The following is a 17,957-nucleotide window of genomic DNA, read 5'->3' on the forward strand; positions in this document are numbered from 1 at the left end:
GGATTTGTTATTGGGATGATAGCTGGGTGGGTGAGAGAACATTTCAGAAGATTTTCCAAGGTTAGCCAAACTATCTTGGACATGAACATTCCAATCACTCGGTGCTACTCAATCGTAAGGAATGAGGTTGTTGTCTCATCTATGAAGGAGGAATTAATTGGATGGGGAAGCTAGCAAGTTCATGACTTGCTGAATTTCCTTCAAGGCATTTGCCTTTCATCAGGAGAAAAGGACGTGATGGTATGGAATAAAGAAAAGTTTGGCTAGTTTTCATTTAGATCTTTTTACAAGTTGCTCCCCAGTTCTCTATAGGTAAAATTTCGCACCTCGTTCGCTTGGCAGTAGTGGGGCTCCTCCCAAGGTTGCCACATTCGCTTGGTTGGTGGGACAGAATAAGGATCTCACTATTGACAACCTTCTGAAGAGGAAGATGGTGATCACCAACATTTGTATCTTGTGTATGCAAAATGGGTCCGTTGACCATCTTTTCATTCATTGCCCACTCGCTAGGGAGATGTGGTCCAGGTTTCTGTCGATCTTCGGTATGATTTGGATTACGTTGTGCTCCGTGGATGGAAGGATGCTTTGGAGGTTAGATTTTTTGGCCGGCCATTGGGTGTTATGGGGCGAGAGGACCAATAGTTTCTTCCATCGCTTGGGCACAAAGACCTTATACTGGCCAAAAAACAAAGGTAATAGTGTGAGTTTATCTTCTTGTTGGTCTGCACCCAGTTCCAAACATAAATAAGGTCTAACTGAGGCAGGCTTCACCCTTGGCCTACCAAAGAACTCAAGGAAATATCCTCATACCTTCAAGGCCATCTTGCAGTGAATGAAGAGTTAGTTAACCGATTTCATGTCTCTAAGACAAAGGATGCAAGTGTTTGTGTGGTCAATGTGGGCTGAGCACAATAATAGATGCTTTTGCAATTGTAGCCGCACCTCTAATGAGATGTTCAGGAAGGCCAAATTGGATGTGGCTGTTTGGTCAATAATCCTCAAGCCGTTTGTTTGTGTCATTTCTTTTGTAATTTGTTATTCTTTTTGTTGTGCTTCTTGTAATTTCCGGGGTGTTGATCCCTCATCTTTGTTCTTTGCAGTTGGTGTGTGTTGCGCAAGGGCGTTACTTTTTGGTAATCGGGGCTTTTGCTTCTAATAAAATGTGTTTTTCGAGAGTAACGAAATTTATTGATGAGAAAAACAAGGAAACAAAAGAAAGGGACAATGATGAGGAATCATCACACTCAGTACAAGGAATTCAAATTCCAAGAAGAATAAACACCTCAGCTAGGGTCCTGCCGTCCTAGGACTATTAAGAAAAGCCTTTAAAGACCTATCCCCAGTCACTGCATTCATTTTGCTTCTCCCAGACATCCCAGCTAGGCACTCGATACATATGAAAGCATCTATGGTTGTGCCCTGTCATACAGACAATAACCCTGCAAGAAATAACCTTCATAAAATATTTCCTTGCGGACTCCAGCAGCCAACATGCCTGGCCAAAAGAAAGAGGCTGATTGAGTGAGGCATCAACCAGATGATCTAAGGAGGTCAAAGAACACCACAGCATGAAAGTAGATGATCCATAAATCTGCATCCTGAATGCAGATGTTAGGATGATCATGTGCTTGTTCCTCAAATGATTAATAGTAAGCACCATATTTCTTTCCACAAGCCAACTGAAAAGTGATGACCCTTTCAGTGAGCTGGTGGAGACAATGTAGTGTGTGAGTGGTCTAGGGCTCAATCCTTGGTAGTGTTAGGTTTCAAAAAAAATGATGACCCCTGGCGATCCTATATAAGACCAAATATGCTTTGATTTGCCACCTTATTTCTAATAAAATTTTCTCACCGATAAAAATTAAAAAAAAAAAAAATAGAGAGAGAGAGAGAGAGAGAGAGAGAGAGACTAGTGTTTCCACGGGGTTTTTTTTTTTTTTTTTTTCAAGTTAAATTGCCAAGTGGATGTTGGCCCTTTGATAAATTAGTCGCCGTCCTTTGGTTTCTGGCTTTTATGTCTGTATGTTGTATATATTTGTTTCTTAAATTTATCATGCATCTGCAGATTGTATAGTCTATAGCTATTCTGACATATTATGGTTTAAAGAGATAACATAGTTTGATGAAGCTGTTTTCTTTTGTAAATATTCTCATCAACATAAAACACTAAAGAAATTCTTATACATCCTACTTTTCTCCCGTTTTGGGAATAGTTAAATACTTGGAATTTTTATATATTAAGAATTAGATAGAGTTCGCCTGATCTGTTTTTGGGATTCCTATCTTTTATTGTTGTTGTTGGATTTATTGCTTAGCCTGTACCAAGCAATCTTGAGAAAAACTGACCCTGAATAGCTGGCTATATTGCGTAGATATCAGGCAGTTTTCCAGTCTGAGGAGGTTGCTGCAATCAGCGTTTGAAGTATCAATATCGGTACAAGTTTCTCTAGCCAGGGATACGGAAACAATATTGACGTCACTGATATTATCACCAATAACCGGAAATGGGTGGAAAGATTGGGGAAACATGGGGAAAATGGTGGAATCTTTCAGTGAAACTCCAGGAGATGCTAAAATACACATATATGCACATTTAGGAATTAAAATATTACAAAAAGAATGCATGCATAATAAGTTTTCATTTAATGGGGGGCTAAAAGCCCGTGTCGTCGTAAGAAACCAATCCAACCATCCCATCTATCCATCCAACCATCCAGCCTTTCATCCAAACATTCGTCGATATTTCAGAATATCGACAACACACGATATTTCGCCAAGAAATCGTCAACAACTGGAAAGAAAACGAAAGATTTTGGTCTCGATATCACCCATGTTGCAATAATGATAATATCGCGATATGATTGATATTATCATCGACAATTTGAACACTGTATACAACCATGTGTCCATAAAAATTTTGAAATAGATTTTTTTTAATAAACAGATTTTTTATGATACCGATACATTGGCGATATTATTGAAATATTATCGATGCACTAGCGATACAAGCAACACCTGGAATTTACACCGTAAAAAAATATTGGTGATATCGATACATTAGCGATACAAGGGACACCTGGAATTTACACCATTGAAAATATTGATGATACATCACTGATACCTGGAATTTCTGAGACTACTAGTGTTATCGGTATCGCTACCAGTGTTATCGATATCACCGAGCTGGAGATTCAGATAAATATCAGGGATATTTCGATAATATCAGGGATACTTTGAACAATGGCTACAAGTACTTAATTAATGGATTACAAGTTTCTTATACACTTGTCTTGGATGATTCAACTTGTCTGCAATTTTGATGGTTCTGGTTTTCTTATTCTTCATCATTGTCTTTTTAGATTCTGCAGCCGAGCAAAAGTATTGGCATCTCATTGACCAATGGTAATTCTGTTTATTGCAGATTACAACCTTTAACATCTCCCTGGTTGTCCATGGAACAGTTGCAGAGAATAATGATTTTCAGAAGGTAAATCAGATTATTGTAGTTGTAGTTGATCTGCTACATCAGTTGCTGGTGTTCCTTTTCTTTGCTCTCTTGGTCTTCTTTTTTTTTTTTTTTTTCCTTTTTCTTTTTTTCTTCTTTTTTTTTTAATTTAGTGGGGCCCCATCAACCTTAATAAAATCGTAACCTTTAAAAATAAATGGGGACTTCGACCTTAATAAAATTGTAACCTTTCAAAAAAATTGATGTGATATGTAATTCTGATTTATGCTGTAAATAGGAAGTAGATATTGCTCCCGAAAGATGCCAAGCTTTTGTCATTAATGGCTTACTAGAGTGGTGTGTTTCAGGCAAAGGGCAACCCATATGCAGTTCCAATTGATATGGGTATCTATCAACAACTAGAAAGTCCTTTGGACATCACAACTAGCACAATCATCAAAAGGATTGTATCGAATCATGAGGCATATCAGGTTCATTTCCATTACTCTCTATCTCTGCTTTTGTTTTCATTTCGTTGATAGTTAACTTTTGATGCATGAGATTGGTTTTAGTTTTGTGAGTTTTGTCTATTTGAGACTACTCATCTTGCTTAGGAAAACTATGCATGGGTGCTGGCCTGCTGGGCATCAGTGAGAGTGACAAATATGGCTAATGCAACATATGCCCAAGAAGACGATAAATTCATACATAATGACAGATTGTAATGGTTTAAAGAAAAAAAAAAAAAACTATACAGAATTACAATATTCAATATATGGACACTATGAGGTCGACCTCATGGGAGCTTCCCATGAGGTGGAGCTGTGTGGACCCCACCGTGATCTATGTTGGACATCCACCCTGTCAATCAGATGCACCCTTTCATGATGGGCCATGGACGTAAAAATAGGCCGATCCATGAGCCACACCATAGACAACAGTTTAGAGTGGATCCCCACCCATTGAAATGTTCATGATCGCTTATAGGGCCCACTAAGATGTGGTTCAGACATCCAACCCATCCATTATGTGTCCCACTTGGATTAGGGGTCACACCAAGTTTCAGTTGTATCCAAAACTCAGGTTGACCCCACCAAGTGCTTTTAGATGTTTTAGGCATGAGTTCACACAGTTTCAGATGGTGTAACCCACTTGAGTTCCAGGTACGATTGATTTTTCGGATATCCCATAACCTAGAGGGGACCCACCAAATGCATAGTGTGGATGTCCAGCATAGATCATGGTGGGCCCAATAGAGCTCGACCTTATGGTACCATTTTCCAGCCCGTGCGCGTGCGTACACACACACACACACACACACAAAGAAAAATCAGAAAAGGAAGGGTTAAATTGGCAATTTGGAAAAAGATTTTTTTTGTGTTAACACGCTTTTTTGTGACAACTGTCTATGCCTACATATCGAGCACCCGAAAGCTTGATATTTTATTTATTTATTTGCATATCTTCCATTGATTTTAATGATGTGTTAGCATCTTAGCGACGAGTTGAAATTTCAAAATGAATCTTCCCTATGATTTCTTACCAAAACCCTCCCAAGTTCCTGTAAGTTGTAATGTCAAATTTGGATCTGGAACCATTTTTGAAATTTTATACCAAAGTTTTTAGATTTGGATTTACCAAATAATGTCTAGACAAATGGAAATTCTGAGGTGATGCTTTTCTATGGACACAATTACCAAACTGCCCTCTTTATCTTTTCTTTAAAAAGTGAAGTCAAGATTTGTGAGGCCCACGTGAGATGTGCATGACACCTGACCTGTCCAACAGATGCATCCAAGGAATTGATAACCGAATTCTTTCATTCCCCCCAGCTGATGTGCTAGATCAGATTCTTCTACTCCTGCTGATGCCCCAACTCCATTTTGTTTGCTTCCAAGGGTTAGGATCGACGGGTTGATCGCTTGTATGATAGGGGCTTTCGCTTCCTTGCTTACTCCACTTCTAGCAGCACCTTATATCACCCGAAATGCCCTAGGGGGCCCCCTAGAATTGATTGATAAACATCCCAAACCTAAAACAATATCTACCACTCAAAAGCATCCAATCCAAATTCATGTGTATCCTATCTGTTTGTTTCATGTGATTAACATGTTGGGATTCATATGTTGGATGGGTTGGATGTCATGCACATGCCACGTGGGCCCCAAAATTCTCAACTTCACTTTTTAAAGAAAATAAAAAATAAAAAATAAACAATGAGGTTTTGGTTATTCTTCTCTTATAAAGCACTGCCTTGAAATTTTGATTCCTCAAGACATTATTTGGTAAAATCCCTTCAAAAAATGCAATCACAGGTCAGTAACAGTTGTGATTAATCGATCTTTTCTAATATGAATCACAATGACACTAAGATGAGTGTTCCCATCTTTCCAAATTTCCATATCATATCAGCCAATTGATGGGGACATCACGCGCCACGCACTCCCCCCACCCTACGCACGTACGCAAGGAGGAGGAAGGCCCCACCATCGATCTGGATCGATGACGACATCTATGGAGGACCTCTTAGTTAGAGGGTTGTGCTATGGTTCATTGGAGTGGACCCGATCATCATGTGGATCCCACTATTGGATCTCATGATCGTGGCCCACTACCCTCAATGATCTAGGACTTTTGAGTTTTGGTTATTATCATTATTAGGAACATCATGAATGGTTTTGATTGCATTAATTAGTTGTTATTTTTGTTACTTTGTTTCTAAGTAATAGTGTGCGCACATGGTGCAGCTTTTGAGGTTTAGGGTTTTCTTATATATAGGCAACCCCATGTAGGTTTTTTCTCATTGAAGATTGTGAATAAAATTCTGCATTTTCCTGCTTCTCTAATTCTCTAAGTTAAGGAAATCTAATTGGGTGCGAAACCCTCCCTTCTTCGAAGGGCTAACTACCGTGGTGCGAAGTCACAGTCATCCCAAATTGCCCCCACCTCTTACCCTCCATATCCATCATCTCCCACAACCATCCAATCTTCAAATCCACCCCCTTTTGAAACCAATCATTTCTCTACAGTAGGTTTGCAGATTCAGGCCCTCCAGGAGGGCTGAAACTTCGGCGAAGTGCCGTGCACAAACCGGACATCTGATCGACGTGAAATTTGGTGTGTGAGTGGGCCATCCCTGGCCAACCACACCCTAGGTGGCCAATCCCGGTTTCGTGGGCCCCACACACGTGCGGGCAGGAACCCACGCACGTGCGTCTAGGACAGATCACTGTCCACACGTGCAGACTGTTTTTAGGTTCTTCTCTCTCCTCTAATCCTCTCCTCTCTCGCCTTAAATCCCTAACCCTAACCCTAGATAATCCTAAATTCCAAGTTCTATCTCACATTTGCAAACCCTAGGCTTTCCCGAAGTGGAACATGATGAATCTCTTGGATTGGGGAATTATCCTTTGCAAGAGTGGATGAATCTACAATCCTTTGAGCATTGTTTGGTTTATAATTTTTAATCGATTCAGCCCTAACGTATGTAAGCTTGGATCCTTGTAGATTCCCCTTATTGAATGCTTGATCATATGTGGGACGTGGAATTTTGTGATTGTTTAAAATTAGTATGATCTAAAGCTTGAAATCTTACATGTCATGTTTAATTTCATGTCCTGCATTACCAATGCAAGCATGCCATGTTCATATTGGTCGGTACCAATACTTGATACATGGGATGAAATGATCCCCTCCAAAAATTGATAGGTATATCAGCTCATATCAGCTGAAATGGGCTATATTGGTAATTTGGTAACGATATGTCCCTGTATATCACGTTATAGCATATACGCCTTGTAGGTGTATGTGCGTGTTGGCCTATGACTAGGTCCACGGGTACATACACCTGGGCCTTGCCTGTCATGGGCCTTATTCTTAGCTTTTTTTTTCCTTTTTATATTTATTTTTATCCTTTCCTTATTTGCTGTCTTTCTTTAGTATTTTCCTCCTAATAAGGGCATATATGTAATTGTACCATTCTCCTATTGTTATAAATCAGGTAGGGCTGGACATCCCGGCCCTATGAGCGTCCTCTCTCTCTCTCTCTCTCTCTCTCTCTCTCTCTCTCTCTCTCTCTCTCATCTAACAGGTAATAGAACTAAGTGCTCCTTGGGTTCTTTCTTCTTCTTTTTTCCTTCATTCTTTCCTTCTCCTTTGCTCTTTCCTTCTTCTTCTTCTCCGTCTTTTAACTCTATGAGTGTTATTTTTCTGATCTTTCTCAACAAGTGGTGTTTCCCTTCCTAATCTTCGGTGGTTCCCTTCATTCCCTTCCTAATCCTCTCTCTCTCTCTCTCTCTCTCTCTCTCTCTCTCTCTCCTTCCTCTTCTAATCTTTCTCAATAAGTGGTGTTTCCTTTCCTTCCTAATCTTGGATGGTTTCATTCTCTTCCTCGTTTCTTCTTTTCCCCTCACCTTTCTTTCTTCGTCTTCGTTCTTTTTTCTGTTTTGAGAGTCTTGAGACCTTTTCCTCATTGACTCGTTGTGATTTGTGAGATGGGGGTGGCTTGCGGCTATATTTTTTTCTAAGGTTTTTGAATCATGTGTTGCTGGATTTGAAGCCTCTTTGACATGTGGTTGAAGTCTTTGCTGATTTTTCTGTTGTTCGGATGAAGATGTTGCCGGAAATTCTTATTCTATTCCCTTTTTAAAGATTTTTATTATTATTATTATAGGGATTTGCTTCTTTTTTGTTGAATGGTTGGAGCCAGTGTTCGAAATATCTGTATCGCGCTATGTATCGCACCATTGGGATATAGATACATATCGGTTATTGCACGGGATATATCGTTTGTATCGCATAATTTATCGCACTTTTTGGGAAACATTGGGAAAATGGTTGAATTTTTTAATGAAACTTCAGGGATTGTTAAAAAAAAAAAAAAAAAGCCCTTAATACACACTTTTAAATCATAACATCTCAAAAAAGGTGCATATAATAAATTTCCTTTGTATAGGGTCCTTAGTTATGCGATGTTTAACTGAACTAATGCAAATACATTTAAATTGAATGCATGACATTTATAAATGTACCAAAGACATGTGAAAATACAACCAATTCATTGAAAAGCAAAAGAAGTAAAAATTGAGAAACATACATATCAATAATGGGGACTGGTTGTGGCCTAGACCCACAGAGTTACGAGGTGGCTCGTAACCACCATCTCCGTCTCGATGAGGCTACGAATAGTATTGTTGCTCCATAAATCGACAATATTGTGCCTAGGTCATGGTAGAGTGGTACCAGTTAAGATACTGACTGACATAATGATGGTACTCATCCTCTCCGAACTGAATCAATACGCCCATCCGTGGGTATTGCATAATCGTCAAAGTCTGTGACTGATATGGATCTGGGAATGGCACATATAAAGCTCCTTGGTATCCATATTGTTGGTTATATCCATACTACTGCTCATATCCCTGCCCATATGCAGAAGTGAACTCCTGACCATAGCTGAAAAATGATGTGCCGTAACTACCAGAGTCACTCGCCGCATATCCACCAAGTCCATATCCATGCCCATATTGTGGCACAGAACTCGAGCTACTCCTGTGTTTGTGATCCAGATTCATGTTGTGGCCTGTAACTCAAGCTCCCCTCCCTCGTCCGTGATCCAAATCTAAAGCCACCTCTCCTGTCACAAACGCTTGTGTCCCTCATGCATTTTGCCAGCAGCTCCTCAAAATTTCTGAGTCTACTTTTTCTTCAGTAGCTTTTGATGTGTGCGTCTTATTGTAAATAAGACGGGGTCGTGGTTCTCCTAGACGAGAACCGTTATGGGGAAACATAGTCCGACCATCGTCAGGGTCGACTCGGGCTGACGAGCATACACTCCTGCACCACCTCATCCAGTGAAGCCAGACTTCTCATCTCTAAGCGTAGTCTTCAACTGCGCATGTTCTGGAGCTTCCACTTATGTACTCCACAAGAATTGTCCTGAAGTCCCCTACCAGGACATGCCCAAGGGATTGATCGGCTACTTGAAGTTGAGGAAGAGCTCATCGAGAATAGATGGAATTGACAAGAAGATAGGTCCAACCCTCAGCTTAGAAAAACCAATAGCCCAGACGACCAATACAGAACTTCCGAGCTCCTCAGGGCAATCCCTAACCAGTTAACCGATGGGTTCAGCTCGGCTCAATGCAGCTCGACTCAGTTCAGGTCAGCTTCATCCGGTTAATCGATTGGTTCAGCTCGGCTCCGACACAAATAAACGACGGTTCGGTTCGGATCTTTGTGATGTCCAATTTCTGTAGCCTTTAACTTCTTCATGAGTCCTGATAGCCTCCTCGGATCACTCATATATGGGTTCACCTCAAACGAAATAAGAGGTCCAAACCGTGCCAACCTATGATACTCCGTGCTGACCTACGACACTCCGATCAGAGCAGTGCCAATTTACTTCGGGTATGTGTAACTCCAAGGTAACCGTCGACATCCATCACCTCCACGTAACCGTCCACCACATAATTTCAGGGTGACTGCCCATATTCACCACTCGCGCACATCTCACCCAACGACTAAGGTCATGCCTGAGATTGCGGACTACCCTGTCCTACACATTATAAATAAAGGATCTATCCACATTGATAAGGTACGCAAAATCTCTCGCCCTAAACCCTTCAACACGACCAAACCCAGATTCCTAGCCTGACTTTGGCATCGGAGGCTCCTCTGCTCTAGCGAAGGTCTCCTTTGTTCTTCTCCTGTGCAAGTGCTCGAAGGTCTGAAGAGGGCGGTCCAGATTTTTTCATTAACAAGAACCATGGTCAGGGTCCTGCGTGGCATGATCGAAATTTTCCTCCCCAATGAAAGGGCTAAGAGGTATCTGATCTTAACTCCCACCCGTGCCGCCACCACCACCACCATCATCATCATCATCATTACTGTCATCAGAGTCATTGTCACCCTTATCGCTACCATCACCATCACCGGACCTATTCCCCGCATCTAGTGTTTGAAGTATCAGTATCATTACAAGTTTCGATGGCCAGGGATATGGAAACAATATCGATATTGCCGATAATATCGTTGATAATCGGAAATGTGGGGAAACATGGGAAAAACAATGGAGTTTTTGGCAAAACTTCAGGAGATGTTAAAATGGACATTTACATATTTAGAAATAAAAAATTTACAAAAAGAATGCATACATAACAAGCTTTTATTTAATGGGGCCTTAAAAGCATGTGTTGTTGTAAGAAATCAGTCCAACCATCTCATCTGGCCTATTTAACCATCCAACCTTCCATCTAAACATCCATTGATATTACAAAATATCAACAACACATGACATTTTACCAAGAAATCATCAACAATTGGAAAGGAAACGAAAGATTGTGGTCTCAATAATATTAAAATATTATCAATATTATCAATGACAAATTGAACACTACATCCAACCATGTGCCCATGAAAAAAATTGAAATAAAATTTGCTATTGAAATATTGTCGATACCCTTATGATACAAGCATTACCTAGAATTTACACATTTGAAAATATTGGCGATACATTGGCGATATTGATGCATTGGCATACAACAGACACTAAGAATTGACATAGTTGAAAATACTGCCGATTACGTTAGTGATATTGATACATTGGCGATATTAAACGATATATTGCTAATACTTGGGAATTTTTGATACTACCAGCGTTATTGGTATTGCTACCGGTGTTATCGGTATCACTAAGCCGGAGATAAAGATAATATTGGAGATATTTCGATAATATCAGAGATAATTTGAACACTGCCCGCATCACTCTTTGACTCAAATCTCGGTGTTAGACAATGTCTCCCCGCCACATGTCCTGCGTGATAGTGACTGTCGCGGGCTGCCCTCTAGACTCCTCGTCAATGGGTCGAATGCCTCATTAGGGGACCTCTGCTGCTCCACATGTGAGTCAACATCAATCCCTTGTGTATCGTCCAGAAGACTTCATCGAAGCGGAACCCCTTCAAATCAGGGTGGTAAATTGCTCAACTGAAATGGGGAAAGAGATATTGCCCCTCAAATGTCAGTTCAGATCATAGAGCAAAAATAATATATTCTATTCAGAAGAAGAGATAGATTAAAGATGCTATGGGACACGTAGGGCGATCCATTAGACTGTCGTTCGATGATCATCCAGAAGACTTCAGCGCTCTATTTCAGTGTATCGAAGCACGTGGTCGACCAATCAACGGTTGCAAATCACCTAGGGAATTTTCTCGTAAGTCTAGAAGTAATAGGGAACTGCAAAGCCTTCAAATCGGCTCTATTTCTCTATCCAATATCATATTTCTCTATCCAATATCATATCAGGCAGTGCTAGAGGGAGTCGGCGAGGTAAATCAGTTTCCCAATGAGAATCTTGTCGTGGAATGTTAGAGGGGTGGGGTCCAAAAAGAAGAAAAGCGTCATCAAAGATACCAGTGGCAGAAGCAAGGCAGACATTATATGCTTGCAAGAAACTAAGATCCAAAATTTCAATAACTATCTCATGGGGTCTTTGTGGAAAGAAGAAGACGCGAAGTGGGTATTAGTGCGGGTGGTATTTTGATAGCGTGGAAATCATCCTTATGGACTATGGTGTCGAATTGGTCTGGTTCTTTCTTTATATCGGTCGTCCTCAAAGAGGTAAGCTCTAACTTCAGTTGCCTTATTACCTCTGTTTATGGGCCTAACCTTTCAGATAGAAGAAAAGACGTCTAGGAAGAACTAAATACAGTCAGACAGAGATTCAGCGGACCGTGGTGCATCGGAGGGGACTTCAACATATGCGATACGCTGAAGACAAATCAAAGGGTGGTAGAGTCAATTCAGAGATGAGATCTTTCTCTCGCTGGATAGACGACCAGGAAATGGTGGATCTCCCTCTGTTGGGTTTGAAATTCACCTTGTCAAATGATCGTTCTAATCTGATTCGTGCTAGGCTGGACAGATTCCTAGTTTCGGGTGAGTGGCTTGAAGCATTTCCTTCTCTTCTACAATATACCATGCCAAAAAATCACGTCCGACCACAGTCATATCATCCTCTCGATTGATGACGACAATTGGGGGCCAAAGCCATTTAGATTTGATATCTCCAGGCTGAAGATCGAGGGTTTTCACCAGCTTCTCAAAGAGTGGTGGACGAGCTTCAAAGTTGAAGGATATGTGGGGACAAACTTTGCAAAAAACTTCAGCTCCCGAAGGAGAAAATCATTGCTCGGAAGAAAGGCGATTTTCGTAAAAGGGAGCTCCAAACGGAAGACATTCTGGCCGAGCTGAAATCTATCGATTTGCTTGCTAAAGTCACTCCAATGGGCAGTGAGGTGTGTGTAAGAAGAATCCAACTTGTCCAAGACTACTCAGCCCGAGTTTTGGAAGACGAAATATTTTGGAAGTAAAAATCTCGAAGCAAATGGTAAGAGACAAAAAATACAAAATATTTCCATTTTATTGCTAGCGCTCGAGCTAGAGTAAATCGGATCAACAGTCTGGTAGTTAATGGGGCCCGCACAAAGGACAAACACATCATCATAGAAGAGGCGATTTCCTACTTCAATAATCTCTTTCAGGACGAAGGTTGGCAGAGACCCAAACTAGATCTCCTCCACATCGACAAAATCTCTCATTTTGAAGGAACAGCTCTCGAAACCCATTTCTCGCCTAAAGAAGTTAAAGCAGCAGTCCATGATCTGAGTGGAGATAAGGCTCCTAGCCCTGATGGTTTCCCAATCTCCTTCTTCCAATCTTTCTTGGAGCGTCGTTTATTCTGCTCATTCCAAAAACCCCGGGCGCAGAATCCCTATAAGATTTCAGGCCGATCAGCCTCATTGGTGGTCCTTACAAGACTGGCGAAAGTGTTAGCTTTCCGGCTCAAAGGAGTCTTGAATAAGATCATCTCCCAAAATTAGTGTGCGTTTATTCCAGGGAGACAAATTATCGATAGTGCTCTGATCGCCTTTGAATGTCTGGACTCCAGCCACAAATTAGGATCCAAAGGTTTATTATGCAAGCTTGATTTAGAGAAAGCGCACGATCATGTTGATTGGAACTTTATGATATATATGATGTAGAGGATGGGATTTGGGGCCAAATGGCAATCCTGGATGAGTGAGTGCGTCGGTTCAGCCTTCTTCTCAATATTAATCAATGCCTCCCCTGAAGGATTCTTCAAAAGCTCCAGGGGGCTTCGGCAGGGTAACTCACTTTCCCCTTTCCTATTTCTTATTGTGGGAGATGCACTCTCCAGAATGCTCAGTAAAGGGCAGATGGACGAGATCATCAGTGGCTTCAAGATCAAAGGAATGGAATCCCCCATTTTTCATATACAATTCACAGATGATACCCTCTTCTGTGATGCAGACCTGGTAAATGTCAGCAACCTTTGTACTACTGTCTGGTGTTTTGAAGTGGTTTCGGGCCTAAAACTAAATATGAAGAAATCGAAGATGTTCAGCGTCAACATGGGTGAGGAAGAAGTAGGTAATTTTGCTGCCTCTTTTTACTGCTCCATGAGTAGTCTACCAACCACGTTTGTGGGGCTGCCTTTATGCGTGGGTAAGCCACCGAAGGCTCTCTAGGGTAAAGTCATAGATCGTTTTGAAGCGTACTTAGCCAGATGGAAATGTAGATACCTATCTTTGGGGGGTCGCTTAACCCTTATCAAATCAGCACTCTCTAATCTCCCTGTATATTTCATGTCTCTTTTTAAATGCCCAACTTCGATTCTGACGACTTTGGAAAGATTAAGAAGAGATTTTCTTTGGCATGGGAAGGAGGAAAAGAAGTTCCATCTGGTCAAATGGAAGGAGGTATGCCAGCACATTCAAGAAGGGGGTACAGGTATCAGAGACCTCAAACTGATGAGCAGAGCCGTGCTCGGTAAGTGGCTTTGGAGACTTGGGTCAGAAGATCTATCATTATGGAATTCTCTGATCAAATGCAAAAATGGTCGATCAACTGGCAGATGGTGGACTAAGGAATCCTCTTAACGTAGAGCCTCTACTCTATGGATTGATGTGCTCTCCACTCAGGAAAATGTTCGTAGTCGTATCCGTCATAAGATTGGCTTAGGCGATAAGGTCTGTTTTTGGGAAGATATCTGGGAGGGATCCTTAGCCTTAAAAGACGAATTTGCTCATATATATCGCCTAGCTCCTAATAAGGTTGTCTCAATTGCTGAATGTTACTCTACTCTCGGGAACTCAACAGTGTGAAATCCTCTCTACCGTAGGAATCTCTACGACTGGGAATCGGAAGAGCTGATTGCTTTACTCGATCGCATTAGCAACATCGAACTAGACCAGTCCTGTGTAGATTCTCTCGTCTAGACCCCAGATAAAAAAGGGAGCTTCTTAGTGAAATCCTTATATCTTTGTCTTACCAGGAAAGACGCCTCCAAAGCAGTGACCATGTTAGATAAAATCTGGAAATACGAAGTTTCGCCAAAGATCGTGGTGTTCGGATAGCTGGTGGGCAAAAGGAAAGTTCTAGCAGTTGACAACCTAAGAAAAAGAGGAATGATCATTACCAACATTTGCCTATGCTACATGTCCCACGAAGAAATGGTAGATCATTTGTTTATTCATTGCACATTCTTCCACAGGGTATGGTCAGAAATTTTATCCTCTTTCCACGTTCATTGGGCCTTCCCAAATTCTACGGATCGCTTGATTTCAGCCTGGCATGGCGTTTCCCTAGGCAAAAACCGATCCATGGTTTGGAGAATGGCGCTGTTGGCAGTTTGGTGAGTGGTCTAGGAAGAAAGAAACGAGAGATGTTTTAAGGATATTTCTAAGCCAGTGGATTACATTGTCTAAAGAGTTTATCAGTTTAGTACAGAATGGGCCTGTTTTATAGTCAACTTAAGAGCATTGTAACCTGTCTCCTTTGGGTGGGTAAGGGGGTCGCTATCTCAGCGTGCCTCTTCCCCCTCTTTTATCTTTAATGAAATCGTTCTCTGTTATTTGTCACAAAAAAAAAAAAAAAACATCAATCCCATGTCTCTGCTTCCGCCCCAACATGTGGCTCTAGTCGCCCATCCGAGGTATCCAAGTCATCTGACCTAACCCACTGGTAAACTGGGTCCAGTGGGTCTTCCTGTGCTTTTCTTCTTCCGCGCAGAGCAGCCTCTCTCGTAATTTCATATTGTAGTGACAATGCACTAGCTTTTGAAGCCTCTCATACCCTAGTCTATTACGTTTATTTGTGTGGATGAGGGAGAATGTACTCCAATTCCTTTCATAAGGTGAGGGAGAGAGTAGAGAGAGAGAGAGAGAGAGAGAGAGGGAGGAAGGTCAGCTTTGCCGGACTGAGAGAGAGGGAGGAAGAGAGGGTTAGGGTCTAGAGTTCGTGCAGGCGCTGGGCGAGATGTTTTTTGAAAATGGGTGGGGTAGGGTTTTTTTTTTTGGAGGGTATATATACCCTGTAGCGAGTCGAGTAGTATTCGAGTTGAGTCGAGCTGAGGCAAGATCGAACTCGGCTCAAACTCGTTTCGAGCTCCAAAAATCAGCTCAACTCGGTTCGAACTCGGCTTCGATCCGAGTCGAGTCAAGCTTTTTCGAGTCGAGTCGAGCGAGCTACCGAGCTAACTCTGCTCGTATACTAACTCCCATTATCCATAACAAACTACACAATGTTTCTCCTCCCAACATCTTGCATAACATTGTGCATTAGTTTGTAAATGTAGTTAGAATCTTTAATCTTATTACTCGCATCTACAAACTTTAGAAACATCGCCCGTCCCTTACAATAGACCATAAAATTTATGATCGACATCTTCGCCGGTCCGGTCCACCCGTCACACATGACGATGCAACCGTGCATCTCCCATGACTGCTTATACAAATCGACACATGCCTTCATCATCCAAATACTTCCCCATGATCTCAAAGGGCGTGGACGGTTGCACACCCTCACCCCCATGCTGCACTTCACTTATTATATTTTTGAAGTGTGGGCTTGCTGCAGCATTCACGGGGATTTGATCGTATATAAAAAACTTAGTTATAAACTTTCCAACTTTCTTCCTCACATCCCCTCCACTAAACATGTCCTTTATTTTCTTTTGTATCCCTCTTGCCTCTTTGAAGATCCTCGGATCTGAAGGTAGATCTGGTACCGGCCTACTACTACTCCCCGTGCCCCATAATCCTGCCCACCTACTACCCTCTCCTCCCCCACCCCTAACACTCCCTCTTGTTCCATTATCCCCTGCCACACTCCCCCCACCATGCTCATGGATAGACCCCTCAAATCTAGGCCTACTCGTGTCCCATCTCCTCTCCCGATTCCTCTCCTTCTGATCCCGTATGCACTCTCGAACTGCAAGTATATATTCGGGATCATCATCGTCATCGAAATCCACTACATCCTCCTCACTTACATATGGTGGTTGCCCCAACTCCTCCCTAATCTCCCTCTCCCATGCATGCCATTCATCTTTTGTCTTCACATTTTTTTTCAATATGGCCCTCATCTCTTCTCGCACATCCTGTGTGCACTTAGGGCAATCCACAACATTGTGATGCCCTCCCACTAAATATTCCTTCAAGCGAGTTACCCCACCACTCCTTGATACATGGCCACATAAATTACAAATACTCCCAAATCGATTATCGGGAGTGGGTCGGCCGTACCGCCACCCTAGATAAGTTCTCCCTCATCTTCCTCCCAACATATTTTATCTGTAAAAGAATATTATATTAAAACTTGTTAGGGCCCACCTTGGTGCATGTGTTGTATATTCATGCTGCCCATCCATTTTGCCATATTATTTTAAGGAATGGTCCAAAAAATGAGAATTATCCAAATCTCAAGTGGACCACATAGTAGGGATTTCCACCATTAGAAACTTCCTAGGCCCACAAAAGTTTTGGATGGCGTCAAAAATAGATGGATGGCATGGATAAAACACATACATCATGGGGGGCCATAGAGCACAATCCAATAGTCAGTAAGCAACTCAAGTAAAAAACACATGCAATATATAATAACACACTAAAATTGGATCAAAGTTAATATTTATGTTTTCGCTTTCGGCCTTATGAAAAGATTGAATGGTGAATCCTAAATTATGGTGGGCCATAGGAAAGCTTCAATGGTAAATGTTTATGTCACCAAGACTTGATATTTTGCGTGGTATGATCGAGGCCATTGGTAGAATAGGAAAGAATTTCAATTCTCTTTTGGTAAGGTAAGATGAAGGCCATTTACAACGTTGGTATAATAGGCCTATTCAATAATAGGGTCCACATCCAAACTGTCTATAAGGTGTGTACCTTTAGGTTCACCCTGTACTACAAAAATCAGCCCAATCCATAAAGCAAGTAGGTCACACCATAGTGAGAAGTTGGGATTGGGATACACACCATTAAGAACTTCCAGGTCTTATGTGGGACCATGTTTTTTATATGCCATCCAAACCATTCAAAAGATGTGTCACACCACAATGAACGGTTCACTCAGAAATTAGGCATTTTTATAACTCATGGTTGGCCACTATCACACCATGCAATTTAAGAAGTTAAGGCATAATTTA

The 17,957-nt window shown here is 41.5% G+C and overlaps 1 protein-coding gene across 2 annotated transcripts in view; it reads left to right on the forward strand.

Annotated features, from left to right (window-relative positions):
• The window catches only part of LOC131223738 (ethanolamine-phosphate cytidylyltransferase), a 99,862-nt gene that overhangs the window by 73,019 nt on the left and 8,886 nt on the right, over window positions 1–17,957 (forward strand). For both annotated transcript variants that reach the window (XM_058219234.1, XM_058219235.1), the window contains exons 7-8: window positions 3,422–3,487; window positions 3,814–3,936. In XM_058219234.1, the coding sequence (XP_058075217.1) occupies window positions 3,422–3,487; window positions 3,814–3,936 (189 nt within the window). The remainder of the gene's footprint in view (window positions 1–3,421; window positions 3,488–3,813; window positions 3,937–17,957) is intronic.

This window comes from Magnolia sinica, chromosome 13 (assembly GCF_029962835.1).
Source record: "Magnolia sinica isolate HGM2019 chromosome 13, MsV1, whole genome shotgun sequence".
NCBI lineage: Eukaryota > Viridiplantae > Streptophyta > Magnoliopsida > Magnoliales > Magnoliaceae > Magnolia > Magnolia sinica.